The sequence below is a fragment of the Chiloscyllium plagiosum genome, chromosome 13, assembly GCF_004010195.1.
Source record: "Chiloscyllium plagiosum isolate BGI_BamShark_2017 chromosome 13, ASM401019v2, whole genome shotgun sequence".
In the NCBI taxonomy this organism is placed as follows: domain Eukaryota; kingdom Metazoa; phylum Chordata; class Chondrichthyes; order Orectolobiformes; family Hemiscylliidae; genus Chiloscyllium; species Chiloscyllium plagiosum.
The window spans coordinates 20,502,959-20,529,523 of NC_057722.1; the positions used below are offsets into that span (position 1 = coordinate 20,502,959).

Below are 26,565 nucleotides of genomic sequence, written 5' to 3' on the forward strand. Positions count from 1 at the left end.
TTATTATATGGAAAGCTCATTTTCGCAATGGTGACCATAAAACTATCAATTGTTGTAAACAAAAAGCCATCTCTTTCAGTCAGCATTGAGGATGGGAAATTGGCTGTCCTTACATATGATTCCAGAATCCGATAAATTAGATTGATTCTTAACTGACCCTCCAAAATGGCCTGGCAAACCACTGAGTTGTGGACTTTCTTAAAGGTAATCAGATTGGGCAACAAACCTTATCCTGGCCAGAGATGTTCATGTTTCATAGACGGTAACACTGAACTTTAATATTACTACAGGTCTCTGGAGCCATTTAACTTCTGGCGTCGCTCTGTGGTTTATTAAATACACAATCCGTATTAATAATGCTAGCATAAAATAAAGTTACTGCCAAGGAACATATCAGTTAAATATAATGCAATATGTACTTTAATTAGCTAAAACTAAAAAAAAATGTACAATTGGTTTCACTACTAATCATTGTAAAGCTAAAACAAATTTTATAGCAATTATAGAATATAACAGATCACGTAAGACGGCAGACCAAACAAATACGCTCTTCTACGTGCTAAATATTAAAATACAAGAAATACATAGTGGTGTTAACATCTCGGTTATGTCTGCCTTCCTCCAATAACAGAGTAATTTCCCGTTATCAGAATTCAATCAGACGGATCCATCAGGCCATTGGAAGATTTTGTTTTCGCGGAGTGATGAGCCCTTCTCTCTAGTCCCCTCCACCAGGCAGACGTAACACCAAGAGGATTGTTGATTTGTCCGTGATGCTGTATTCAGAGAATTTTTTGTTATCTTCCAATTGTTTGTTGGCAAAAAGAAGGCGCAGATCACCTGCGATGGCTAATCCACCAAAAGAAACAGAAACGGAGAAAAATGAATAAACCTAAAAAAAAACCTCAAGAACATCCTAAATACTATGGTTAGTTATTATTCCAATTTTAACCTTAAAAGGATTTAGACCCCGCATCCCTTCGGTAAGTTAAATTCTAAAGTTTGGGTTAAGCGCTTTAAAACCCAAAGATTTGAATCGGTATCATGTAGTTTAATTCTCATTTTGTACCACCAGGTGATATGATTGTCCACTCAATTCTTTAGCTGATTACTGCTATCACTTTCAAAAGCCCACTCTCGTGCTCTGTTATTGCTCACGTACCTGCTTCTCCCGGCACTTTCTTCAATAACAATTCCTTAAACTTGAGAATGGGCATCGCATTAAATTCTGCCTCAGTGTGTGAAACATCAACAGTCATTTTTTCCCCTTTCAACCCTACGACAAACACTTGAAAGATTTTCCCCATTGTACGGTCTGCGGCAGAAGATTTGGAAGTTGCTATCTCCTGCGTAGTTTTCAAGATCAATTGCAAATGAAATAAATGCATTCAGTTTCACTTTTAATTTCAGTGTGATGTAAGCACTGAACGATCTCAATAGGATGTAACTGGAAAAAACTTCCTGAAATTGCTCCGTGTCAAATATCCATAATAAATTAAGAAGTGTTTTACTACATTAAGGCCATCTCACAACACAATAAAATACTGCTCACCACACCTTCTTAAGGGACTGACAATAAAGTTGGCCCAGCCAGTGACTGACAATAAAGTTGGCCCAGCCAGTGACTTCCACTGCCTATACGTGAACAAAAGGTCATCTGTACTTTCCATACTGTAACCATGGGTTGAGGATTAGTGTTGATTATTTACATTTTTTTGATTGAGATTGATTTGGAGCTGCTGAAATTGGAAAAGCCTATGACTGCATAGGAGACAGGTATGTCCAATTGGTATTTGTACATCAATGACAACAATGGTTGCCTACTTTTTAAATTTTCTTGTTGCTGACTTGTATGTATTTTCATGCTTTGATATGATGTGGCATTGAAACTAGAAACATTTGACTCCTCTAGCCTGCTCAGCCATTCAATATGATCACTGAGCTCAGTATCATAATCCCACTCTGTTCCCCCATATAACTTGATCCCCTTAACCACAACAGCTATAACCACCTCCTTCTTTAAAACTCAATGTTTTGGCCTCAACCACTTTCTGTGTCAGTGAATTCCACAGGCTTACTACGCTCCAGGAGAAGAAATGTCTCCTCATCTCAGTTCTAAAAGGTTTGCAACTTACTATTGAACTCTGATTTCTAGTTCTGGACTGTCCCACAACAGGGAGTGCCTTTCCTGCATCTAAATTGTTTTGCCCTGTTGGAATGTTATCAGTACCTGAGATTCCCATTCTTTTATCTCAAGGCCAGCTATTTTCTTCTATTCATTGATAGAATATGATATCACTGATCCCTAATTGCTCAAAGGGCAGTTAAGTGTTAACCACATTGCTGTGGGTCTGGAGTCAGAAATAGGCCTGACAAGGTAAGAATAGCAGAATTCCTTCCCTAAAGGGCACAATGAACCAAATGAGTTTTTAATGACGATTGACAATGATCACATGTTTGTCCCATTGACCTCGCTTTATTTTTGTTTACTAACTTAAGTTTCATCATCTGCCCTAGGACATTCGAACCTAGATCCCCAGAACTTTAGCTTGATATTCAGGATTACTTGTCCATTGCTATTACCATTAGATCACAACCTCCCCCGGCACCACATCCACAAACATTTACTCCATACACCACTGATTCATAGTGGTAACAGTATGTACTATCTATAAGATGAATTGTAACAACTTCAAGGCTTTTTAGGCAGCATCTTCCAAACACATGAGGACTACCATCCAGAAGGACAAGAGCAGCAGGTGGGCATGCAGATGGAAAAATAACCATTGATGAAATTCTTGGAACTCTCCTAATGGCACAGTATAGTTTTTTTTAAATCTACCTGTTCAGAAATGGTATTACACACATCTGATAGAGATGGGACTTGAACCCAGCTCACCTGGGTATGGACATTACCACAGTACCACAAGAGTCCTACTGGCAATATGGATGCATTTACAAAAAATAAAATTAGATCATATGGAACACAGGGATAAGTAGCCACTTGGATACATAACTGGCTCAAAGTTAGGGGACAGAGTGTAGTGATGGAGGATTGCTTTTTGGACTGGAGGCCTGTGACCAGTGATGTGCCTCAAGGATTGGTGGTTGGTCCACTGCCATTCCTGAAGAAGGGCTTATGCCCGAAACATCGATTCTTCTGTTCCCTGGATGCTGCCTGACCTCATTTTCAGCTCTGATCTCCAGCATCTGCAGACCTCAATTTCTCCACTGCTTTTTGCCAATTATGTAAATGATTTGGAAGCAAATTTGAAAGGTATGGTTAGTAAGTTTGCAGATCACATCAAAATTGATGGTGTAATGGACAGCCAAGAAGGTTAGGAGAAAGTGAGGACTGCAGATGCTAGAGAGTTGAAAAGCGTGATGCTGAAAAACACAGCAGGTCAGGCAGCATCCAAGGAGCGGGATAGCTTTTCATCAGGAATGAGGAGGGGGAAGGGGTTGAGGGATAAGTGAGAGGTGGGGATGGGGCTGGGGGAAGGTAGCTGGGAAGGTGATAGGTGAATGCAGGTGGTGGGGGGTAATTGTGATAGGTTGATGGGAAGGGTGGAGCGGATAGGTGGGAAGGAAGATGGACAGATAGTACAAGTCAAGAGAGTGGTGCTGAGTTGGAAGGTTGGGCCTGGGATGAGGTGGGGGGAGAGGAAAGTTGGAAACAGGGTACAACTGGATCTTAATCAGATGGGCTAATAGGCCAAACAGTGACAGATAGAGTTTAATTTAGATAAATGTGAGGTGCTGCATTTTGGAAAGGCCAATCAGGGCAGGACTTTATACACTTAATGGTAAGGTCCTGGGAGTGTTGCTGAAAATAGAGAGCTTGGAGTGCAGGTTCATAGCTCCATGAAAGTGGAGTTGCAGGTAGACAGGATAGTGAAGAAGATGTTTGGTACATTTGCCTTTTTTGGTCAATGCATTTAATATAGGAGTTGGGAGGTCATATTGCGGCTGTACAGGACATTGGTCAGGCCACTTTTGCGATACTGTGTTCAGTTCTGGTCTCCCTGCTACAGGAAAAATGTTGCCAAACTTGAAAGGGTTCAGAAAAAATTTACAGATGTTGCCAGGGTTGCAGGATTTGAGCTATAGGCAAGGGTGGTTTTCTTAAATTCCTGAGGGGTATGGATAGGGTGAATAACCAAGGTCTTTTCCCAGAATCGCAGAGTCCAGACTAGAGGGAATAGGTTTAAATTGAGAAGGACCTAAGAGGCAACTTTTTCACACAGAAGGTGATGTGTGTGTGGAACCAGCTGCCAGAGGAAGTGGGTAGAGGCGGGTACAGTTACAACATTTTAAAAGGCATCTGGATGGGTGCATGAATAGGATGGACTTAGAGCGATATGGGCTAAATGCTGGCAAATGGGACTAGATTAGGTTGGGATATCTGGTCGGCATGGACGAGTTGGACCGAAGGGTCTGTATCCATGCTCTGCAGCTCTCTAACTCGATGGGTCTGTGTGAACTTTATCAACCTGAAAAACCAAGAGAAAGTCTGTAAATAAAATAACTATGCGGTTCATATTGTTCGGTGAACTGCATTTCATATATCATCCAACAGCAAAACAACCAGCTAATCCAACAACACTAATTTCGTTAATCTTAGTTTGAAATCTTGCCCTGTTTGCGAAGATTTTTTTTGCGGATAAAAATATCTAGTTGCCGGAAATCTGACATTAAGCAAATCAGTGAATGTTGTACATTTCTGGGCGTTCCATTTACAGTGGTATGTGTTGCTAAGCTTCAGTTGTGCTAAGTAACAGGAGAGTTTCGCTTTCTCTCCCTCGTTTTCAAATGGCGTGACGAAGGCAGCAGCTTCTGCAAATGCCGTCAGTAGGGTTTCAGAGCTGCAGTTATGTCATCCAGGAAAGTTACTGCTTTGTCCTCCGTGCCATTCCTGTCACAGTGAATCTGCAAGGTCGTGTCAGAGAAGTCCCAAGACTGCAATGGAGGTATCCCACACATCGGGGCACAGCAAGAGGAATGCAGGGAGAAGGGAGCAGAGCCGGGCTACAGTGAGTTCCACTTCCCAGGTCCCCACCAGCAGACCGGGCTCCGGCCCCAGGAGTGTTTCTGTAAACCGGCACTGCACCCCGTCACCGCCGGCGCAGACACAGCTCAGGAGGACGGGAACAGCCCAGGTAACAGCAGAACTCGTACTTTCTACTGTATTTACCCACACCGCCCCGCCCTCCATTTCTCGTTATTATTGGTCATGTGACGCGTCAAGATAAATGTTTTCCTGTTATTACCATCTTACTGACAAATTTTTATCGCCCCGCCTTTCCTCATAATCTGGAATTGTCTCTGTGAAGATACACCCAGAAAAACTGATTTGGAGGAGCTGGTGTTGGACTGGGGTGGACCAAGTTAAAAATCACACAACGCCAGGTTATAGTCCAACAGATTTATTTGGAAGAATTAGCTTTCAAAGCGCTGTTTCTTCTTCAGGTGGTCGTCGCAAATAAACCTGTTGGACTATAACCTGGTGTTGTGTGATCTTTAACTTTGCCCAGAAAGAATGTCTACCATGGTAATCCCTCTGTCAAATTTTGTTTGACAGCATGGAATATTTCATATTTATAAAAGACACCCTGACAATACACGTCATTGTTATAGGGTAGGCATGATGGGCACCAAAACAGACAGCTGCCAACGTGGGAAATAGTTCTGTAACTTAACAGTCAAATACAGATAACAGTTGGTGGGAAGGTGTTTGTGGGGTAGTGGTACTGTCACCATCTCTAAGCCAGGAGACCACCTGCTGAATAGATTGATTAGAAAATAACAAGAGTTGCTGGGTTGAAATAGTACTGCTAACTGCACCTCATTGGCCAGAAGGCTGCATGTGGGCAAAAAGGTGTGCTGCAGCATTTTGATTTCAGCAGGCAGCTAATTGTTCACGTCTAGAGACAAGAAATTTGTCTCATAACGTTCAAAATTTAGAAAATTCTGATGAGGCTCAAATGCCAGTGATAGAATAAAGGGCATTTTTCATCTCATGATTTCAGAGATGTTTCAAAGGACATTACATATAAACAATATCTTGACATGTTGTAATTGCCATAATATTTGGTGTATTTACTCAGTCATCTGCAAGAAAACTAGATACAAAGACAAGTTGGTGGAATTTACGTGGTCCAGACAAACTGCAATTCCAGTTATCAATCACATTAAATTATGAGCAATATGGTGAAATCTTTCAATCTTGTGATGATTCTGTGGCTTTAAAAGGTTATTTTGTCCTTTTTTAAGAAAGAGGGGTTTTAAGATAGTGGTGCTGAGCTATTTGGTGAAAAGGCAGTGAGCAGCTAGTCCGATCTTGGTTGTGTTTTGAATGTTGGAACAATAGAAGCAGCCTGATTGGGGGTGGTCAAGCCTCACAAATCCAGTATCTTTAGTTTTAACTTTCAGTGGCAGAAGCTGCTGGGGTTTTGTAACACTATACATCTCTCTCTGCTACAGCTAAAAGCTGGAGTTCTGTCTTTCTCAGAATTGTCTTTTGATGTTCTTTTCTCCTGCATTGGAGAATTACATGTGAGACAATCTGTTTTCTAAATTTGTGTTTTGCCAAGGCTGTGTTTATGGGATGTTGCTATACTGGAACAGGTAATTAGTAATAGTTACTGTATCAATTGTTCTGTTAAGTTTTCCAATAGAGTTAAGTTATTCCAAGTTCCTCTTTCTTTTGTTGCATTTTAACTATGGTGTTTGAATAAATTGTGTTTTGCTTAATGGCAAGTAATTTGAACATTCAAATTGCATCTGGAACACAGCACCTTGCATTTACCTTAGAAAATAAGAAAAGTTAGGGTCTAGGCTTCCTTCTTAATATATTTTTGAAGAGGTCTGATCTGTTCCATAACAATCTGAGGAAGTGATTTTTACATATAGTGGCAACTTTGTGTTTAGTTGCTCAAAAGTGCCCTCTTCACAAGTATTCTTCACCCCTATCTTTCCTTAAACTTGTTTTCATATCTAAACCGGAACACTGACACAGGCAACACAAATGAGCAGTATGTTAATTTTTTAAAGACAGGTGTTGCCAGAGTTGCTGTGATTCTCCAGCACTTCCTGCTTTTGAGTCTTACAAAACCAAAGCACAGAAGGAGATAATATGGTCTGTCAAGTTTATCCATCTCTCTGCAAGAACAATTTATCTAGTCTGACTTCAGTAATCATGCCTGACTTTGTTTAAAAGTCTATGGTAGCAGAATTTAGCCCAGTACAATAGCTGAAGGGTGTAGGGTCAGGGAGCTGAAAGGCCTAACATGCTAAACTAATGCCAGTGTAAGAATTTGGTTTGGCAGGTAAATTTAAATATTCTACTTGTAGTTATAATGAAATTAAAGCAGTTGTAAGAGTTTGCTTTGTTTCATACCTCAATGATTTGCAAAACAAGCTTCTAAATGTGTGTATGACTTTTCTCGTAAATTATTTTTATCCTTTACTTAAGTCTTGTTTCATAAATACATTGCTGGCAAATTTACTAATCTTGCTTGATTTTGTATAAAAGATCTATAGGAGCAGAATATAGACCAAAATGAAGTTTTATAATGGATTCAGTCTATATCATATTATATTCTGTTGACCTAAAATATTTATCTGTTCTATTAACTAAAAGCAAAGACTTCCAAATAGCTTATACGATGAAACAAACAGGAGAGAAGTTGGATCTGGAGTTTTCAGCTATCAAATGTATGATCAAGTTGGATGTCATGTAAACAAGAATCCCTGTTTACCCAGAAAGGAATCTGCGGTAAGCACGAGCAATATTTTTAATTGACTTATTGAATTAACAATATACACTTTCACTTTTTTGGGCTTATTTGAAAAACACCATCTTGTTGCAAGGACTATCTGTGCTTTATATTGTTGTGATAATTCTTAGAGAAATTAGGTTACTTAAATCTATAATAGTGGTTTGACTTATAAAGAAGCAACTGTTTACAAATTAATAGAAATTATTCTTACATTGGATATTTTCTGGAAGGAACTCAAGTTCCATACATTCAAGAATGGTGAGTGAAAAATATGTTGAAACAATCTTAAAAATATCAAAGGTAATGATTTCATCAGTGCAGTTAAGAATTGTTTGGTTGATGTATTTATAAATTGTGCAACCTTGTTGGAGAATGACAATATCCTCCTTCTTAAACACTATTAGAACCCTTTCTGATTTTTCATTTTTTTAAAAATTGTTCTTTTATTAATTTTGGTTTGAAGCTGTGAATTGGTTGCTGTGAGCTAAAATGACTTTTGGACTGTGGGTCAAAAGCTTGTATTCAAAGGTAAATAAAGGAAAACAAGCTTTTGTTTATTGCTGAGGCAAAGCCTGGCAGCTAATTGCAGGTTGGTTCCTGATCAAAAGGTTTGGCAGATGCTTCGTCACTGGGGAAGAATATTATATTTAAACAGATAGCAAGTTAGTAACTATTCAGTTCTGTACCTGGGAATTGTTTCCAGCAAATCTGGAAATGACCTTATGCTCAAGCAGATGTTGAACGGTAATTGAGACCTTGTGCAGGAGATGATCAGTCTGTCAGGGATTATCGAGTTTGACTTGGGTTTTGGACTAAGTTTTAAAAAAAAAGCTACTAATACTACAGCATGAAAATTTGACAGCTCCCTGCCTAACCTCCCCTTAGCAGTGCTTGCAAGCTCAGAGAATAGAAAACTAAGGCGGCATGGTGGCTCAGTGGTTAACACTGCAGCATCACAGCACCAGGGTCCCAGGTTTGGGCGACTGTGTGTGTAGAGCTTGCACATTCTCCCTGTGTCTGCGTGGGTTTCCTCCAGATGCTCCGGTTTCCTCCCACAAAGATATGCAGGTTCGGTGAATTGGCCATGCTAAATTGCCCATAGTGTTAGGTGCATCATTCAGAGGGAAATGGGTCTGGGTGGGTTATTCTTCGAAGGGTCAGTATGGACTGGGTGGGCTGAAGGGCCTCTTTCCACACTGTAGGGAATCTAGTCTAAATTATAATTATTACTGCTTAAGTGAACTGTAAATGTGACCCTGGTGGACATCTCCAAAAAGTTGATGAAGAAGTCTTCACCTATGCTTGTGGAACAATGCATCATGAAAATCACTGTTAGGTAATCGGCCAGTTTTGTTATTTTCCTTGATTTATCCCGAAACTGTGTTTTCTGCCTGTCATTTGTGTGAATGGGACTGAAAATAGGGTTTATGCCTTTGATAAATTAGACTATTTTGTTGTTTAATTTTTGCTCTGCTGAAGTTAACATGTTGTTAATAAATTGCTAAGAGTTTGGCAAGCTACACGCTGGTGGCTGGAATTGGTTACTCATAAAGTCTGGGATTGATTATTCAAAAATTCCACTCGGAACCATTAGGATCAATTTTGACAGTTTTCGAAGGCTTTAATTTTATAGTGTTATGAATACAAAGGTAAGAAGGCTGATTTTGTTTGGCTGTCTGTCTCCATGTCGTAACAAAAGACAAATTTTATGATCCCCTGTTGAATACAACTCCTTTCTCCTTCTTGTACTGAACCACAGATGAATCACAAGGTTACATTCAACCAGATAGATTCCTCAGCATTTGATCCACTGTGTTCTTCATTGGAGTTGTAGAAAACTAATCCTGTTTTCTTTCAGTGCCCTGAATCTCCATCCGCTTTCTAATATATATCCAATATTTAGTTTTGAAAATTCCAATCGCCACTATTCTGTGCTTAAATATCCCAATTCCTAACAATCTGAAAAAGAAGTTTTTTTTACCGTTTAAAAAAAATTTACCCATGAAATGTGACTGTTTTTAATAGACCAGCATTTATTGACCATTCCTAATTGCCTGGGAGAATGCAGTGGAGAGCTTCCTTCATGTATCGCTGCCATTCTTGGATGTGGAGATACCCTTGGTGCTGTTAGGAAAAAAGTTCCACGACTTTGACCCAGTGATGTTGTTATGAGCAGGCTCAATTTTTTAGAGTTTCAGATAGGAAACTCCAAATTGTTAATCTCTTGGGTGAGGAAGAATGAACTGATTCTATTCACCATCCCTCTGGTTAATTGCATCAAGGTTAATTTTTAAAAAAAGGATCCTTTTCTTTGAGGATACCTTTCTCCCCAACCAGATTTACGTTCTAAAAGGAGTTAATTTGCCATGCTTTCTTGAGTTAATGAGAGAGTGAGTTTATTGTTTTTTAAGCACAAGAAGAAATTATAATGGAACATTTTACAAACAGATTAGGCCAAGATGTAAATCTGAAAAAAATTCATAAAGTCTGAGTCATTTGTGAAGAAGAGATAGTGAGAAGTTGTGATTGTTACATGGGAAGATACTGATTGTGCTGACATTGGTAGTTGAACAATTAATTTTCTGATTTTGAGTTTACGGATTGAATCTAGTTATATTTTCCCTGGTTTATTTCAACAGTGGCTAGCACTCCAAGTTAGAGAGTGAGTTTTCTTTTCTTTACCTGCAGTGTAGAGGTGTGTAATGGCTGTTGTCATACTGTAACCTTTGCATCGCACAACTGTACATACTTGTGGGTCAGGTCACTAACATGCACAGAGCAAAGGTCGCGGTTAGTTTTTAATCCCTGCAAGACTAAAACATAACGAGAGGTAGTCAGCTTCTTCTTATTGTTCCATTTTTTTAGTCTTTCTTTTTGAAGTTTTCCTAGCTCTGTACAGGTGTGGGCACACCATGAGTCTATACAAGAATCTGAAAGTCAGTGATTGAATTTAAACCTGCAGTTATCTTTTACTATCAGCTGTGGTGCCCTCATTTAATAAACAAACATATGCTGAAATTATAAGTTTAATAATTCTGTAAGCACTTCAAAGTTTTGATCTGTCATCATGACACAATGAAGAGACCTTTTAAAAGACAGTTTAAAATTGATTACCTCCTGTTCTTGGCTCCATAAGCAGAAGAAATACTTTTTCTTTCTTTACATAGAGAAAATAGATCTGGAATTTCATACTACCTTCACAAACGTAGACCAGGATGTGCTATCAAAATAACAGTAAGGCTGTTGGCACTAAGGTTGCTCATTAGTAACTGATACTGCAACTTCAAGGGATTGGCTGATGTGTGATTAAGTATCAATGTCTAAAAGTAACTTTCCCAAGTTTCATCTCTTTGCCATTAGCTTACTTTAAACAGCAGCTCATCCTTATAGCTTGGCTGTTTCTTTTATCTTATTTGCTTATAGAGACTTGGGTTTCATTTTACAAGTCTAAGTTTAAATTTTATCAGCCTCTGAGCAAAGAGGGCAACAGTGAGGCAGTTCAGAAAATATAGCTAGTTTTAGGGAAAATGCTGGTTGCAATTAAGAGTTGTAGACCAGGAGCCTTGATGCGAAGTGGGTGCAGTTGCAGAGACAATGTGAGGCAGCTGAGAGCAAATGGTGGCACTTGCCCTTGAAGAGCAGAGAAGGTCATTAACTTGCTTCCTGCACTGCTGGGAGTTCTTCCAGAATATGCACGCTGCGCTGACCCAGTTGCCAACTTCACCCATACTGGCAGGGTCTGGTGGCGTGATCTCTTTTCTGTTGAGGAAGGAGAACAGTCTTACTCTCCAATACTCTGCCAAGTGTGACCTCCAGATCCCTGATGTTAAATCAGTGTGTTAAGTTGCCTTTGTCACTATTCTTTGGGGTAAGTCTTCCCACGTTGCAACCATGAATGGAAGTTCCTGGGCTTACAGCGTTTGACCTGTGGTTTAAACATGATGCTGCCAGCAGAAATCGTAGTCAGTCCCTGCAGCATTGCGTACTTCCACTGCTGGTGAGTGCGAGATAGCATGAGAGTAACTGGAGAGTTGTAGTGCATATATAATGAGCTCCGCAGCAGAGAATTGTGGGACAGAGCTTGCCAGAGCTCAGAGTTAAAACATGCATTAAACTCAGAGTTAACACTTTCCCAATGTTTTGATAAAATTCAATCATGGGTACTCATTTTACATGGTGATAAATATCAATGACTGCCATTTGAGCTCTAGGTAAAAAAAAGTATGGTTTTTCAGGCCTAGTTGTATAAGAAGTTATTTTTGGATAATACAAATGCAGCAATATAACTCAATTGGATTTTACATAAGATTTTCATTAAATCATTGTATCATGAAGAAAATAGATAACTATGCCTACAGAGAGCAGTTTGGAGAAGGAGGCTAGCTGATTTCTCAAAAAGAACATAACTCATAGAATCATAGAGTAAAGACTTAATTCTGCACACCCATATGTCCCGGAGCATTCAAAGACACATTGGGCCAGATTTTCAATGTAGCTATGGGAAAATGATATGCAAGTCAATTTCATGTCCCAATCGTGTGCCTAAACTGGAAACATAAGTGGTTAAAATCGGTCAGCTGGTGACCTCAGTGTGCAGTCAGAGATAGCAAGCTCCTCTGGGAGCTGACTGTATGAAGTCAGCAGTAAAAGCAGCTGACAAAGCAGGTGTTATGGACTGCCCGTCCTAAGAGGAATGGGCCTAGAGGATGAGATGGTGGGAAGTGGCCCCTTCAGTTAACCTTTTAAATATAATTTCAGTAAAACTCTTCATTGGTCCTGTGGTGACCAAAATGTACACCAGCCTGTTCAGGATTCCTAAAATCAGATTTCAGAATTGCTTTCTTGCACATTCCAGCTTTGTACTATGCTCCTAAAGGAGTTTAAGGGGCTATTAACTGGCAGCATGACAATTTAACAAAGAAACTGACTGGTTGACTGTTTGTAAATCAAATTTGGAATCATTCTGCATGTGCCAAATTCTGAGGCATGGTTCCTTAGAATACTGTCAGGGCCGTTTGGTGTGTATCGATGTATAGCCTAGTATCTAGAACTCTTTAATTTATCCTCAGCTTGCAAATCCTTTTGGCAAGGATAAGATCTTCCCTTTCTTGTATTTAACTTCTTTGAGTACCCAAAGAAATAGTGAGGTCAATATAAGTCAGTGTTGCACAAACTGTTGCACAAAATATTAGTTAAGAAACTGAGCTGTCAAATAAATACAGTGGCTGCAAGAGCAGGTCAGGCATTGGGAATCCTGCAGTGAGTAACTAATCTTCAGAGTCCTGAAAATCTGTCCACCACAAGACAGCAAACACTCAAGAAACTTACCACTATTCAGGACCAAGTAGCTGCTTGATTGGCATCAAATTCACAAATATTCATTCCTTTCGCCACCAACATTCAGTGCAATGCAAAAATTCACTGAGAGTCTATACACAGTGCCTTCCACATCCGCAGCCATGACCACCTAGAAAGAAAATGGCAGCAGATACATGGGAATACCACCATCTGCTAGTTCCCTTCTAAGCCACTAACCATCCTGACTTGGAAATATATCATTGTTCCTTTGTCACTGGGTCAAAGTCCTGAAACTCTCTCCATTATGGTGTTATTGGTCTGCCTGAGCCAAATGCATTTCGGCAGTTCAAGAAGGAAGCTCACCACCACCTTCTCAAGGGAGATTAGGGATGGGCAATAAATGCTTGCCTGGCCAGCAAACCAAAACTGAAGTTTTAAAACTTCTAAGCCAGTAATAACAATGAGTATGTCATTGTTAGATCAACAATTTTTTTTTCTGGAATAGCACACTAACAATAATAACTTAATGCTATGTTAGGCCTATTTTTGAATGTGCAGAATCGTGAATATATCACTCATTGATATCTTTAATATATGTGGTACATTTGTTTAATCTGGTTGTACAATCCCAATGTCTGAGTTTGCACACCTGAATTTATTGCTCCATTTTATTTGTCATGGAAATGCTTATTAGCATTAATCTATCATTCGCAAAACTTGAATGAATTTGCATGAAGGATGATCAAACTTCGCATCCATCTCTTTCAGGAAAGAAAACCAGAAAGAGGTGAAAGTCTGCATTCTTTTGAAAATGCAAATCGTTTAACAGATTGCGGTAACCACAAACAAAACATTGTTGACGCAGAAAATCAACAAAAGTCACTCAGAAGTTCTCATAACAATGAAAGTAAGTGCATGCACAGAAATTTTATGAATGTAGAATATTTTTTAAAAATAATGTTAAAGATGTAACCAAATGAATCTTAGGAGTATTAATCGACTTCAACAATCAAAGAAAGCATTCAGTTAGGTGCCCCATAACAATTAAACAAATCTTCCTTGCGTCTTTTCCTTACCTAGTTGATGCTCCTGAAAATGTGAAAATTTATTAAGAGCTTCCATCTTATTGAAGCTTCAAGCCAATTCATATCCAAGAATCTGCTTTTAAAAAGTACATTTTGACATCTGTGACAAATTGCAGCACGGTAGCTGAGACAAACCATTCTAAAACAACACTACAACTAAAATAATCCAAACATTGTTTGAAAAAAATTCTCCAATCCTCCACTGTTGACCAATCCTTTAAACAAATTACAGATCTGCAAATTTGCCAAACATTAATCTGTTCTTCTCTGGGCTATATGCTATCTGAATACCACATTGTGTTGAAATCTGTCTCTTAATTTTGAGATCTATTGTTTCAAGGTTATTGGGCAAAGATATTTAAATAGAAGCAAAGTACTGAGGATGCTGAAGATCTGAAGTAAAAAAAGAAAACATTGGAGAAACTCAGTAGGTTTAGTGGCAACTGCTGGGACAAACAGAGTTAACATTTCAAGTCATTATGATCACTTGGGAACAGGCAAAACAATACTTCACACCATCCTCTGCAGCAGGTATGATAAGAAAAACCTGTCTCTTCATTAGTTGCAGTTTTGTCCCACAGGGACAGATGAGAATTCGTATTGCCTATGGAGTCAGCTGGAATAGCTTAAACCGTATTGGTTTTATTTTCAATGAATATTGCCTGTATTACTAGATTGTTAGCATATGCATCTGGTACAACATGCAACATCATTAATGCATCTCTCGTCTGTTTGGGTAAAGATATACAAATTGCTGTGTGGAATTTTCTGGTTCGTATGTTCTTGGGAATGCACCATGTAGAACTGACATTCAAAGCACCAGCTTGTCTCAATAATACTGCTCTAATCTGAATCAAATGATTGTCCAACTGTGAAATGTATTCATATAAATTAGTCTAATGCTCCATTGAAGCACCGAAGAAGTACATTACCAAACAAATTAAACTTATCTACTTGTACAGAAGACACGAATAGTAACAAATGTAATGTTTCTACCCTGTGACTCATGCAATACAATTTTAACAGACAGACAGCTATTTCATTTTTTTTTGTAGAGACTTGTGCAAATTGACTACTATGATTCAAGTTCTACAGGACAGCATGGTGCTCGGTGATTAACAGTGCAGCCTCACAGTGCCAGGGTCCTGGGTGTGATTCCACCCTTGGGTGACTCTCCGTGTAGAGTCTGCACATTCTCCCAGTGTTTGTGTGGGTTTCATCCCACATTGAAAAGATGAGCAGGCTAGGTGGATTAACCATGGGAAATGCAGGGTTACAGGGATTTGGTGGGATGCTGTTTAGAAGGTTGGTGTGAACTTGATGGGCTGAATGGCCTGCTTCCACACTGTAAGGATATTATGATTCTCATCAAGACAGGGGAGGGGGAGAGGGTCACAAAATTTGAGTTAGTTGGATGTGATATTATGAGACTTTGTTTTTATCTTTATTGCTTGACTTGCTGAGTGGAGGAAATAACTTGGGGGTGGGGGTGGGTTCATCACAAAGAAGTGGGTAATGTATTATTTCTTTTCATAGCATTTGTGGCACTCATCAATATAAGGAATAACTGCTGTGTAAATGCCCTTCTGCAGACCTTGTTTATAATTCCAGAATATAGAGACCTACTTTTGAAGTAAGTTCTGGTTTTGCTGATTTACTTGCATTTTTTCTGTTTTATAACTAATTAAGACTACTGTTATATCACACAATTTATCTTCTAGCAGATTTTGCAAAATTTAGTATATTTGAGAAACACCTTTTGTTATATTTTACATGTGCACAAGCAATACTACCCTAACCTAATTGAAGGCTCTTTTTTGATAACTGTATAACTCATTGAAAAGGTAACCAGACTGAATTTTGGCTTAATGAGGAAATTATGCTTCAGTTATATTGAACGTTTAGTCAGAACACATCTGGATATTGGATTCAGTTTAGAGTAATGAAACACAACAATAATAATTTAGGTTTACCTAGTATCTTTAACATAATGAAAGGTAAAAGCATTATATTAAAAAGTAACAGCAGAGAACATAAGGAGATTTTAGTTTAGATGACCAAAATGTTTAATTCAAGAGAATGGTGCTTCAAGATGTTTTGCATAGACTTTGTTAAAAATCACACAACATCAGGTTATAGTGAAACAGGTTTATTTGGAATCACTAGCTTTTGGAGCTAGTGTTTCCTTTGGTTGCTACCACCTGATGAAGCAGCAGCACTTCAAAAGCTAGTGCTTCCAAATAAACCTGTTGGACTATAACCTGGTGTTGTATGATTTTTAACTTTGTTCACCCCAGTCCAACACCAGCACCTCCAAATCACATAGACATTATAATGGAACATTGAGACAAAAATAAAAATGGCTGGAAAAGCTCAGCAGTTCTCGCAGCATCTGTGAAGAGAAACAACAGTTAATGGTTTGAGTCAGTTCTAAGGAAAGCTCACTGGATTGGAAATGTTAACTTTGACTTCTCTTCATATATGGTGGCTCAGTGGTTAGCACTGCTGCCTCACAGCGCCAGAGACCCGGGTTCAATTCCCGCCTCAGGCAACTGTCTGTGTAGAGTTTGCACATTCTCCCCGTGTCTGCGTGGGTTTCCTCCGGGTGCTCCGGTTTCCTCCCACAGTACAAAAATGTGCAGGTCAGGTGAATTGGCCATGCTAAATTGCCTGTAGTGTCAGGTGAAGGGGTAAATGTAGGGGAATGGGTCTGGATGGTTGCTCTTTGGAGGGTTGGTGGGGACTTGTTGGGCTGAAGGGCCTGTTTCCACACTGTAAGTGATCTAATCATATGCTGCCAGACCTGCTGAGTTTTAGTTCTCGTTTCTGATTTACAACATTCAAAGTTCTTTTGGTTTTTATAATGGAACACCAAAACTGGACTACAGAGGGAGATATTAGGCAGATGGCCCAATGGTCAATCAAAGTGGTTTGACAAGGAGTATCTTATAAAGTGAAAGATAGGCAGAGAGTTTAAGAGTGCAATTTTCATAACTTAGGACCGTGGCAGCTGGAACAATGCTGAGGAATATCTCATAGTGGCCTGGAGGAAATTTCAGAAATGTGGACGAAGAAGGACAAGAAGGGAATTGAAACTAAGCATGAGTATTTAGTCAGTGTAATCAATGAGCACAGGAGTGATAGGTGAACATGATTTGGTGTGAACTATAAATTCACAAAGTGTCATTAGACAGCATGTTCAAAACTCAGTACTGCTACCGTTTAAGAGTGACAAAGGCAGCAGTTACATGGTGAACAAGTCATAGTTCCTTTACTGTTGGGTCAAAATTCTGGAACTCCATCCCTAACAATATTGTGGCTCTACCGACACCAAATGAAATTCAACAGTTCAAAAAGAAATTTCTGCCCAACACCACTTTCTGAAAGGCAATTTGGGATAGACAATAAATGCTGGCCCAGCCAGTGACCCCTACAACCCATGAATGAATAAAAATAGGACTTGGGCACCAATGTTTTGAAAGACCCTGAATTTGCCAAGGGTAAAATGGAGGAGATTAGTTTGGAGTACACAGAATAGTCCTGTCTCGAGGAACATAGTTAAAAGAAATACAACACCCGGTTATAGTCCAACTGGTTTATGCTTGAAACATCAATTCGCCTGCTCCTTGGATGCTGCCTGACCGGCTGTGCTTTTCCTGCACCACACTCTTCAACTCTGATCTCCACCATCTGCAGTTCTCACTTTCTCCTTTGTCCACCCCAGTCCAACACCAGCTGCTTCACATCATAGAGGAACATAGACATGAGCAAGGATTTCAGATGCAGAGGTGCTGAGGGATGGGCGAAGGCAAGCGATGTTACATTGATGGAAATAAGCCATCACTCTACTGATGGCACAGATATTTATTTTAGGGTTAAATTTGACACCAGGTTCATGAACAGATTGGTTCAGTCTCAGACAGTTGTCAGCCGAAGTGATGGGGTAAGTAGCTAAGAAGCAGAGTTTGAAAACAGTTTAAAAACAGTTTCTGTACAGTGACAGAGGCAAAAATTGACTTGGAAGGATTCAAAAATGAAGTTCAAGGGTACAAATTTGGGACTATGGGGAAAATTGAAAAGTTTTCAAGGATTGTGCTGTAAAGGGTTAGTTTTTGAGCAGAGGAATAATAATATAACATTTAAAGGAAAGAAGGACAACATCTGAAGAAAGATTCATTTACAGTATTGGCCAACAGAAGGGGATGTTGAGTGTCAGAAGGTTAGGTGGAACAAATCAAAGAAGCAGGATGTGTGTTTCAAGAATAATGTGAGCTCAGAGAATATGAGGAGAGTTAGGACAGAAACAATAAAAAAAACTATTTGAATTCAGGGCTAGAACATGGGAGAGCTTTAAAGAAAGTTAGCCTTGGTGGGCTGGTAAAGGCAACAGATTGTGTGGACTCAATTTTAGTGATAAATATATCCAGGAGTTCCTTGCACATGTTGTTGCAAGTGAATGTGAAGGAGATGGGAGAGAGTTTTAAGAAAATGGTTTACTGTAGAGAAAAGAAGCTAGAGATTATTTTGTCATTCCAGGGCAATCACGGAATAGTAAGCAGTTCAAACGGACAAAAACAGAATGCAATATTGTTTTATGTGTTCAACAAGGTCTGGCAGTGAACAACGAAACCTGCCATATCCATTCATATTGGAGTCTTCAGTAACCAAAGCTGTATGCTGTACTGGTGAATGGTCACAATAATTTTAATGGGGACTAGGGCATTAAAATGTGGAATTGAGGCTAAAGTTTGACTAATTAGTAGCTGCAGAAATGTTGAAGTAAAGGGGGAAACCAGATGTTATATGGTTTAAAGTGCTTACAGGATGTTTTCTGGATCACTATGTTGATCAACCAACTAGACAAGAGGCCATCCTATACTTGGTATTGTGCAGTGAGAAAGGAATAATTGGCAATCCAGTAGTATGAGGCCCCTTGGGGAAGACTGACCATAATATAGTGGAATTCTTTCACTGAAATGGAGAGTGATGGAGTTGATTCTGAGATTAGGATCCTCAATCTAAATAAAGGAAACTATGATGTTATGAAGTACGTGATAATGATGATAGATTGGGAATATTACTTTGGGAAAAAAAACATGATGGTGCAGAGGCAATACCAAGCATTTAACGTAAGCAATTGCATGGAGCAACTGCCACAATTGTTTATTCCTGTCTGGCACAAAAATACAATGAGAAAGGTGGCTTGACCATGGCTAAATAGGGAAATTAGGGATAGTAATAAATCCATGGAAGGGACATACAAATTGGCCAAAAAAGAAGCAAACTTGGGGTTTGGCAGCGGTGAGATTTCAGCAAAGAAGGACAAAAGGGTTGGTTATGGGTGGAACAATAGAAAATAAGGGTAAACTTACGGGGAACATGCAAACTGATTGTAAAAGCTTTTACAGATATATGAAGAGAAAAGGCTTAGTGAAGACAAATGTAAGTCCCTTACACTCAGACACAGGGGAGGTTATAATGGGGAACAGAGAGATGGCAGACTGACTAAATACCTGTCTTGTTTTTGTCTTCAAAAACGAAGGACACAAATAACATCCCAAAAATGGTGGGGAACTTAACAAGAGGGAGTAGCTGAAGGATATCAGTATTAGTAAGGAAATGGTGTTGGGGAAATGGATGAAAGTAAAGGCTGATAAATCTCTAGGGACTGACTATCTAGATCCCAGAGTACTTAAGGAAGTGGCCCTGGAAATGGTGATGTATTGGTGGTCACCTTTCTGTAGATGGCCTACAATGTCTGGATTGTAGGGTAGCTAATGTAACCCCAGTAATTAGAAAGGAGGTAGAGCGAAAACAGGAAATTATAGAATTATGAAGGGTTTACGAGACTGATTCTTGGGTGGGTAGGATTGATCTATGAAGAGAGACTTGACCAATTATGACATTATTAACTGGAGTTTCGAAGACTGAAGGAGAATTTCTATAAAATAATGACAGGGATAGACAGGGCAAATGCAGGAAGGATGTTCCAATAAACATGGAGTCTAGAACTAATGATCACAGTTTCAGGGGTAAGTCATTTATGAGTGAGATGAGGAGAAATTACTTCACCCAAAGAATGGTGAGCTTGTGGAATTCTCTGCAACACAAAATGGTTGAAGCCAAAGCATTTAATGTTTTCAAGAAGGAGGTAGACCCAGTTCTTTGGAATAAAGGGATCAAAGGGAATAGGGATAAAGCAGGAACAGGGTACTGAGTTGGATGATCAGCCATGATCATATTGAATGGCAGAGCAGGCTTGAAGGGCTGAATGGCCTACTCCTCTTTCATTTTCTATGTTCCTATGGATCTATAGTTAGGATTTTGAAAGTGTAATTGTAAGTGACTAACTGTAAATGAATTCTGGGAGAGTTCTTCGGTGGGTGAATACATCAACAACAAATTTTTATATAGCACCTTCAACATAATTAAACAGCATGAAAAGATTATAAAATAAAATATATTGAGCCACACAAGGCGATATTAAGCCAGATAACCAAAAGCATGATTAAATCATTCCGTTTTAAGAAGTGTCTTAAAGGAAGAAAGCGAAGTAGAGAAAGAGGGAAGTTTAGGGGAGGATTTTCAGAGCATCAGGAGTTCTGGGAACTCAGCCACTGAAGGGATGAAGCCATTAGTGGAGCTCTAAAAGATGGGAATATATAACAGCCCAGACCTAGAGCAACACAGAGATCTTGGAGGGTTATCAAAGTGGGAGAGATTACAGAGAGAGAGGGACATGAGACCATGAAGTGATTTAAAAACAAGGATGAGAATTTGAAACCAGGATATGGCTCAACTGAGTGTCAAAATGTCTGCAAACGTAGGAGTGATATGGGAATGGGATTTGCTGTAAGATAAGTCACAGGCAGCAGAGTTTTGGATAATCTTGGTTTTATGCAGGGTAGAATGCGGGGACACAGGCCAAGGGTTTGGTGGCATAGTTGAACTTAGAGATAATGAAGGTTGGAATGAGATTTTCATCAGTATATGAGCTGGCACATGAACAAAGTTAGTTGATGTTCATAGATAAAAATAGGTGGCCTTAGTGATGGCATGAATACAGGTTGGAATCTCATCTCAGGATTAAATATGACACCAAGGTTCCAAAAAGACTGCTTCACCTCAGACTGTCACCATTGTGAGAAATGTACTCAGTAGCGAGGGAATGGGGTTAAAGAGTGAGGGCTGAAAATAATGCCGTAAGTCTTTGCATTATTCAATTGCAGAAAATTACAGCCCGTAGTGCTGGATATTGGACAAGCAGTGTGATAATTTAGCAACAGTGTTTGTTGTCAGCATACATGTGAAAGCTAACTCAAAAGCTCAAGCTCATATGTTGATTAGAAATAGAAAGAGACCAACGAATTATCCTTAGGATACACCAGAGGTGACATTGTGGGGAAAGGAAAAGAATGTGATTCTCTGGTTATTGTTAGATTGTTGTAAAAATGGAACCAGGTCAGCGCTATCATACCCTTAACAACAAAGGAAAGGCATTAGAGGAAGATGGAGTGATCACCTGTGCTAAAGGCAGCAAACAGGCAGAGACCTTTGCCAGTCACAGTGAATGGAAGCTGTGACTTTGATAAGAGGTGCTATGGCAGGGACAGGAACCCGATTTCAGACATTCAAGGTTCCAGGAAAGTCTGGAAAGAAGGTGGGAGGTGTCAACATATTCAAGGACCATGAAGACCAAAAGGAGGTTGGAAATTGGGACAGTAATTTGCAAGGACAGTTGAGTTTTTGAAAGGGGTACTGATGTTAGATTTAAAGGATTTGACACTGCCAGCTAACATGAAGTAGGTGGAGTTAGGTAATCAGTAGTTTATTAGGAGTAGGATTAAAATGAGGGAAAAAAAAGTTGGTCCAGAGAAAGAGATGTGGATGGAGAATGATGTAAAATATTGATCAGAGGTAACCTTAACAGTGATTAATGGAACTGACAGGCAGAACTTTTTATAGATATTTGTAAATATACTTTGATCTTACAGTGATTTACCAGCATGCTACCAGAATTTAAGAAGTTAAGTCGAGAGCATAGATTGCATGAACTTGATATATATTTCCTTATGTTTAGATGATACAGAAGAGATCTAATTGAGGACTTAAGTATAAAGAGAGCTGAATCAGAAAAAGTATTTCCTCTGGAGGATATTTTAGGGACTAAATCTTAAAATCTGGAAGAAAGATTCTTTTTTTCTTACACAGAAGCTAGTGGAAATTTTAAACAACCCCCCAAAATATTGAATCAAGTGAGGTTTTTAAGATAGATATTATTAAACATTTGTTTCAATAAGAATATCAAGGGAATCAGAACAAAGGCAGATAAGTAGAGTCAGGGTACATTCCGCTTATCAATTGCAATTTTTATTGATGTCAACGTCAATTGCGTATTACTTGCAAATTGTGTTAATGACTTAAGTTTCTGAAATAAGGATTGATGATAAACCTGGTTGTCAATTCAGGCTGCAGCCTGCAGTTTTGCCAATTGTTGGGTAGCAGTGCCATCTACTGGCAGGTCTTTTAAAATATTCACCTGTTGAATGTGGGACTCTCTGGATCAATATTTATAGTCCATTCCTAATTGTCCTTGATAGAATGGTGATTAGCTGCCCTCTTAACCTACTATAGTACATACTCCACATGAACTATAGTCCATGTGGGGTACGTACACCCATAGTGTTGTTGGGGAGTGATTCAAGTCTTTGTATAAAGAACAATACTGGAGCTGAATTGAACTCTGAGCTTAGAAACTGCATGAATTCATGTAAAACTCAGCTACTTCACTTTTTAGATTAGAATCAATCTAAACATCATGGCATAGACAGAGAACACAGGGGGCCAACACCTTCAACATATTGTCTAGCTATCACCATTGTTAACAGCTAACCCGAGAATGCAACTTTTAAAAAAAAGGTTTTGTGATTTACACATGAAAGAAGTGAAACTATCACTGTATTCTAACAGATGAAAGGCTTAACAGACAATCAGTTTTTCAATGTATAATTTCAGTTACATCACATTGTAAATTTTTGCTCTAAATTCTGTGTGTTAGGATTGATCCCTTCAATACCACCTGATGAAGGAGCGACGCTCCGAAAGCTAGTGTGCTTCCAATTAAACCTGTTGGACTATAACCTGGTGTTGTGTGATTTTTAACTTAATACTGGAGCTGTTAGTGACCTGCCATTTTCTGATTCACTTCTGATTTAAAGATTAAGATTAAATCAGTTAACACAATTATATTAATTAAAGAATACATTACAAGGAGTCAGTTATCTAATTTTAATGCTCACATTGTAATCACAAATTATGTGAAGCATTAAAAATGGAAGTGAATGGCAAGATATGTTTAACACTGTTGTGATACATCAAGAGTTCCCACAACTGTTTATTTGACAAAGATGGTACCCAGTGTCCCATAGTACAGACTAGCAGTCTCCAAGCTTTTATTCTGAAACTCGTTGGAGGTAACCAAACACAATCAGGCGTAGTAAAGTCACAACACAAATGCTTAGACATTTTTACATGGAGTCATAAAGTCACAGAGATGTACAACACGGAAACAGACCCTTCAGTCCAACCCATCCATGCCGACCAGATATCCCAACCCAATCTAGTCCCACCTGCCAGCACCCGCGCCACAAGGCTCCAAACCCTTCCTATTCATATACCCATCCAAATGCCTCTGAAATGTTGCAAATTGTGGTGTCATCTGCAAACTTACTAACTGTGCCTTTTATGCTCCCATCCAAATCATTTATGTAAATGACAAAAAGTAGAGGACCCAGCACCGATCCTTGTGACACTCCACTGGTCACAGGCCTCCAGTCTGAAAAACAACCCTTCACCACCAGCCTCTGTCTTCTACCTTTGAGCCAGATCTGTATCCAAATGGCTAGTTCTCCCTGTATTCCATGAGATCTAACCTTTCTAATCAGTCTCCCATGGGGAACCTAAATCAGCCAGGCCTAATTGTATTACCCCTCAGGTTATGTATGCGGATGTTGGTCAGCTAAAGGATCAGGCTTAGCTGTGATGTACTTTGCTGTCAGCACTGCATCTAATATAAAGAGGTGTTGTTCAGCACAAGGTCAGAGGGCAGCAGGGTGCTGTGCATAGCATGTGTTTAAGCCCTTCAGTAGAGGACAATGGATACTTAGTGAAATAAATTCATTAATGATTGGGATTTACATAATTAGCCTGCAGCCTGACTGTTGCCTTAACCACACTCTGCTCCTATCAACTTGTGCAGAATTGAAGCAAATGCCTGTGCATTATGTAGCACAGTGTTTGCTGTTACTCCTGCAATTATCTTCAACTTGTTGACTGTAAAGCAATGGTCATGATGCAGAAAACTGAATGTAAAGGAAATTAATGTTATAACTAATATAAACTATTTGCTGTGGAGTACTTTGATATTTAAAGTGCCAAAATTCTTTACATTGTTTCTAATTATACATTGTGATCCAACAGGTCTGTTCTGAAATAAAACAGGCCAGTTTTCACCAATGTCATGGCCTCTCCGTTTTATTTTGTCCATCCCTGTTTACTATATTGAACAGAATTCTGTTCAGTTAGATTTAAGTGTATGAAGTTTATTTGTTTCCCTATTTTAGGAAAGGCCTTTTGAAAAAAGACAAGAACCACATTCTGTATCACCTTGGCAAAGTTTTCCAGCATCTACAAAACAAAACCGAGAGAACTATATCACCTGAAAAATTTATTAAGTCCTTGAGGTCAAACCATATTAATGGTAAGTATAGTATCCATTTCAGTTAGGATATTTAATGCGACTTTATCTATTGATCAAGGAGTGCACAAAAGATCTGATGAAATTGGTTTAGGAAATAAAAAGAAATGCAATAAATTAAGTTTCATTTGAAATACTGCTTTATTGGTAATAATGTCTTGGGTGAGACTGAAGCACACTGATGTACTAATATTTTCTGAGGTGAGGTCACAGGACATGTTGTTACTGATCCTCATCCCACCCAAACTTACCCCCAAACACAATTCTCTATCTAGCAAATTCCTAATCTCAGACCATCATCTTTGTTCATTAATAACTAGCATTTCTATTGTGCCTTTAATGGAAGAAAAAGTCTCAAGGCACTTCACAGGAACAGAACCGTTCGAACTGTGATACAGTGCAACATAATGAAAGATCAGCGGAGATACTCTCTTCTACACCCACATCAGTCCACAATGTATATCCTCAGACTTATTGCTAGTTTAGATTCTTAAAGAATGTGATCATTTTATAGCATATAATAATTTTCATAAGGTACAGACATACTTGAATGATTAATGTATAATATTCCCAAATGTTTAAAGTGTTTTGTCTCTACATTTATTTTAAGTGGGGAGTCAGATGGATGCTGAGGAACTCTTCCGTTCACTCTGTAATCTACTAGAGGATCAATTGAAGAAGACACCACATGTAAGCATGGGAAAATGTTATTATTTTATTCTTCTATCATACCATTGCATCAATTTGTTGGGGCGGATCAAAGTAGACATAGATGTTCAAAGGTGTTCACAGATTTTCCTTCCAAAGACTCCTCTGCTGTGTTAAAGACTCATTAGGAATTAGACAGTCTAATATTACATCATCCAAATAGTGTTCTTCATGAGTGAGTGCCAGTAAGTTGCTCATCAATGGAGGACATCACTTCGATCACAATACTATTCTCATCTACTGAATCTGCTATTTTCAAGTAGTGTCTCGGATCTTGTGAGAAAAATCACCCAGTATTTACTCTTGTATTATTTTGCTGTTAATTTCTGATGGTGGTTGCCCCTCCCCTTATACCCCCCACATGCCTCGACTATCAATATCAATTTCGTCCACCATTACAACCCTTTAAAAGTCTTTACTCAATACAGCAGATGTTGATGTGAACTCTCCATCATTTATCTTCTTCATTGCTCAACTTGAATGGTTAGGATGAGAGATCACTACTGCAGCCAGTGCAGGAAAATCCAGCTGCAAGGATAGAAAACACTTCCTAGTCATTGAATAGAATGTATTCTCAGTTAGTGATCGCTGTTGACCCCAGAAGGTCTGCTCCTGACCTTTGTGGACACTCTGAGAACCAAGTATTTTTTGAACAATTCATCTGGCTGTAGAATAATAATTTTTTCTTGGGATATAGGTGTCACTGGCAGGAGCAGCATTTATTGCATAGTCTTACTTGTCCCTTGGAAAGGTGGTGCTGATATCCCTTTTGGAACTGCTATAGGCTCTTTGTTGTAGCGACAACCACAATGATGTTAGGTAGGGAATCCCAGTTTGACCCAGTCACACTGAAGGAATGAAATCAAGATGGTGAATGGCTTGGAGGGGAACTTGCAATGGGTAGTGTTACCTTATATCTGCCAACCTTGTCCTTCTA

General features: G+C 39.1%; 2 protein-coding genes across 2 annotated transcripts; one reads left to right on the forward strand and one right to left on the reverse strand.

The window, feature by feature from the left end:
• Positions 1–397: 397 nt before the first annotated feature.
• zgc:194655 (uncharacterized protein LOC794380 homolog) lies at positions 398–1,526 on the reverse strand. Its single transcript, XM_043701996.1, has 2 exons — positions 1,163–1,526; positions 398–849 (listed from the first exon to the last, which is right to left on the reverse strand). The coding sequence occupies exons 1-2, from the start codon at positions 1,386–1,388 to the stop codon at positions 719–721; spliced, it is 357 nt and encodes a 118-aa protein (XP_043557931.1). The 5' UTR covers positions 1,389–1,526; the 3' UTR covers positions 398–718.
• A 2,860-nt stretch (positions 1,527–4,386) lies between these two features.
• On the forward strand, positions 4,387–26,358 carry LOC122556313. The gene is made up of 7 exons (XM_043702939.1): positions 4,387–5,159; positions 7,643–7,777; positions 13,848–13,986; positions 15,701–15,797; positions 24,787–24,923; positions 25,531–25,610; positions 26,326–26,358. Exons 1-7 carry the CDS (start codon positions 4,965–4,967, stop codon positions 26,356–26,358), a joined length of 816 nt encoding a protein of 271 aa, XP_043558874.1. The 5' UTR covers positions 4,387–4,964.
• The last annotated feature ends 207 nt before the right edge of the window (positions 26,359–26,565 follow it).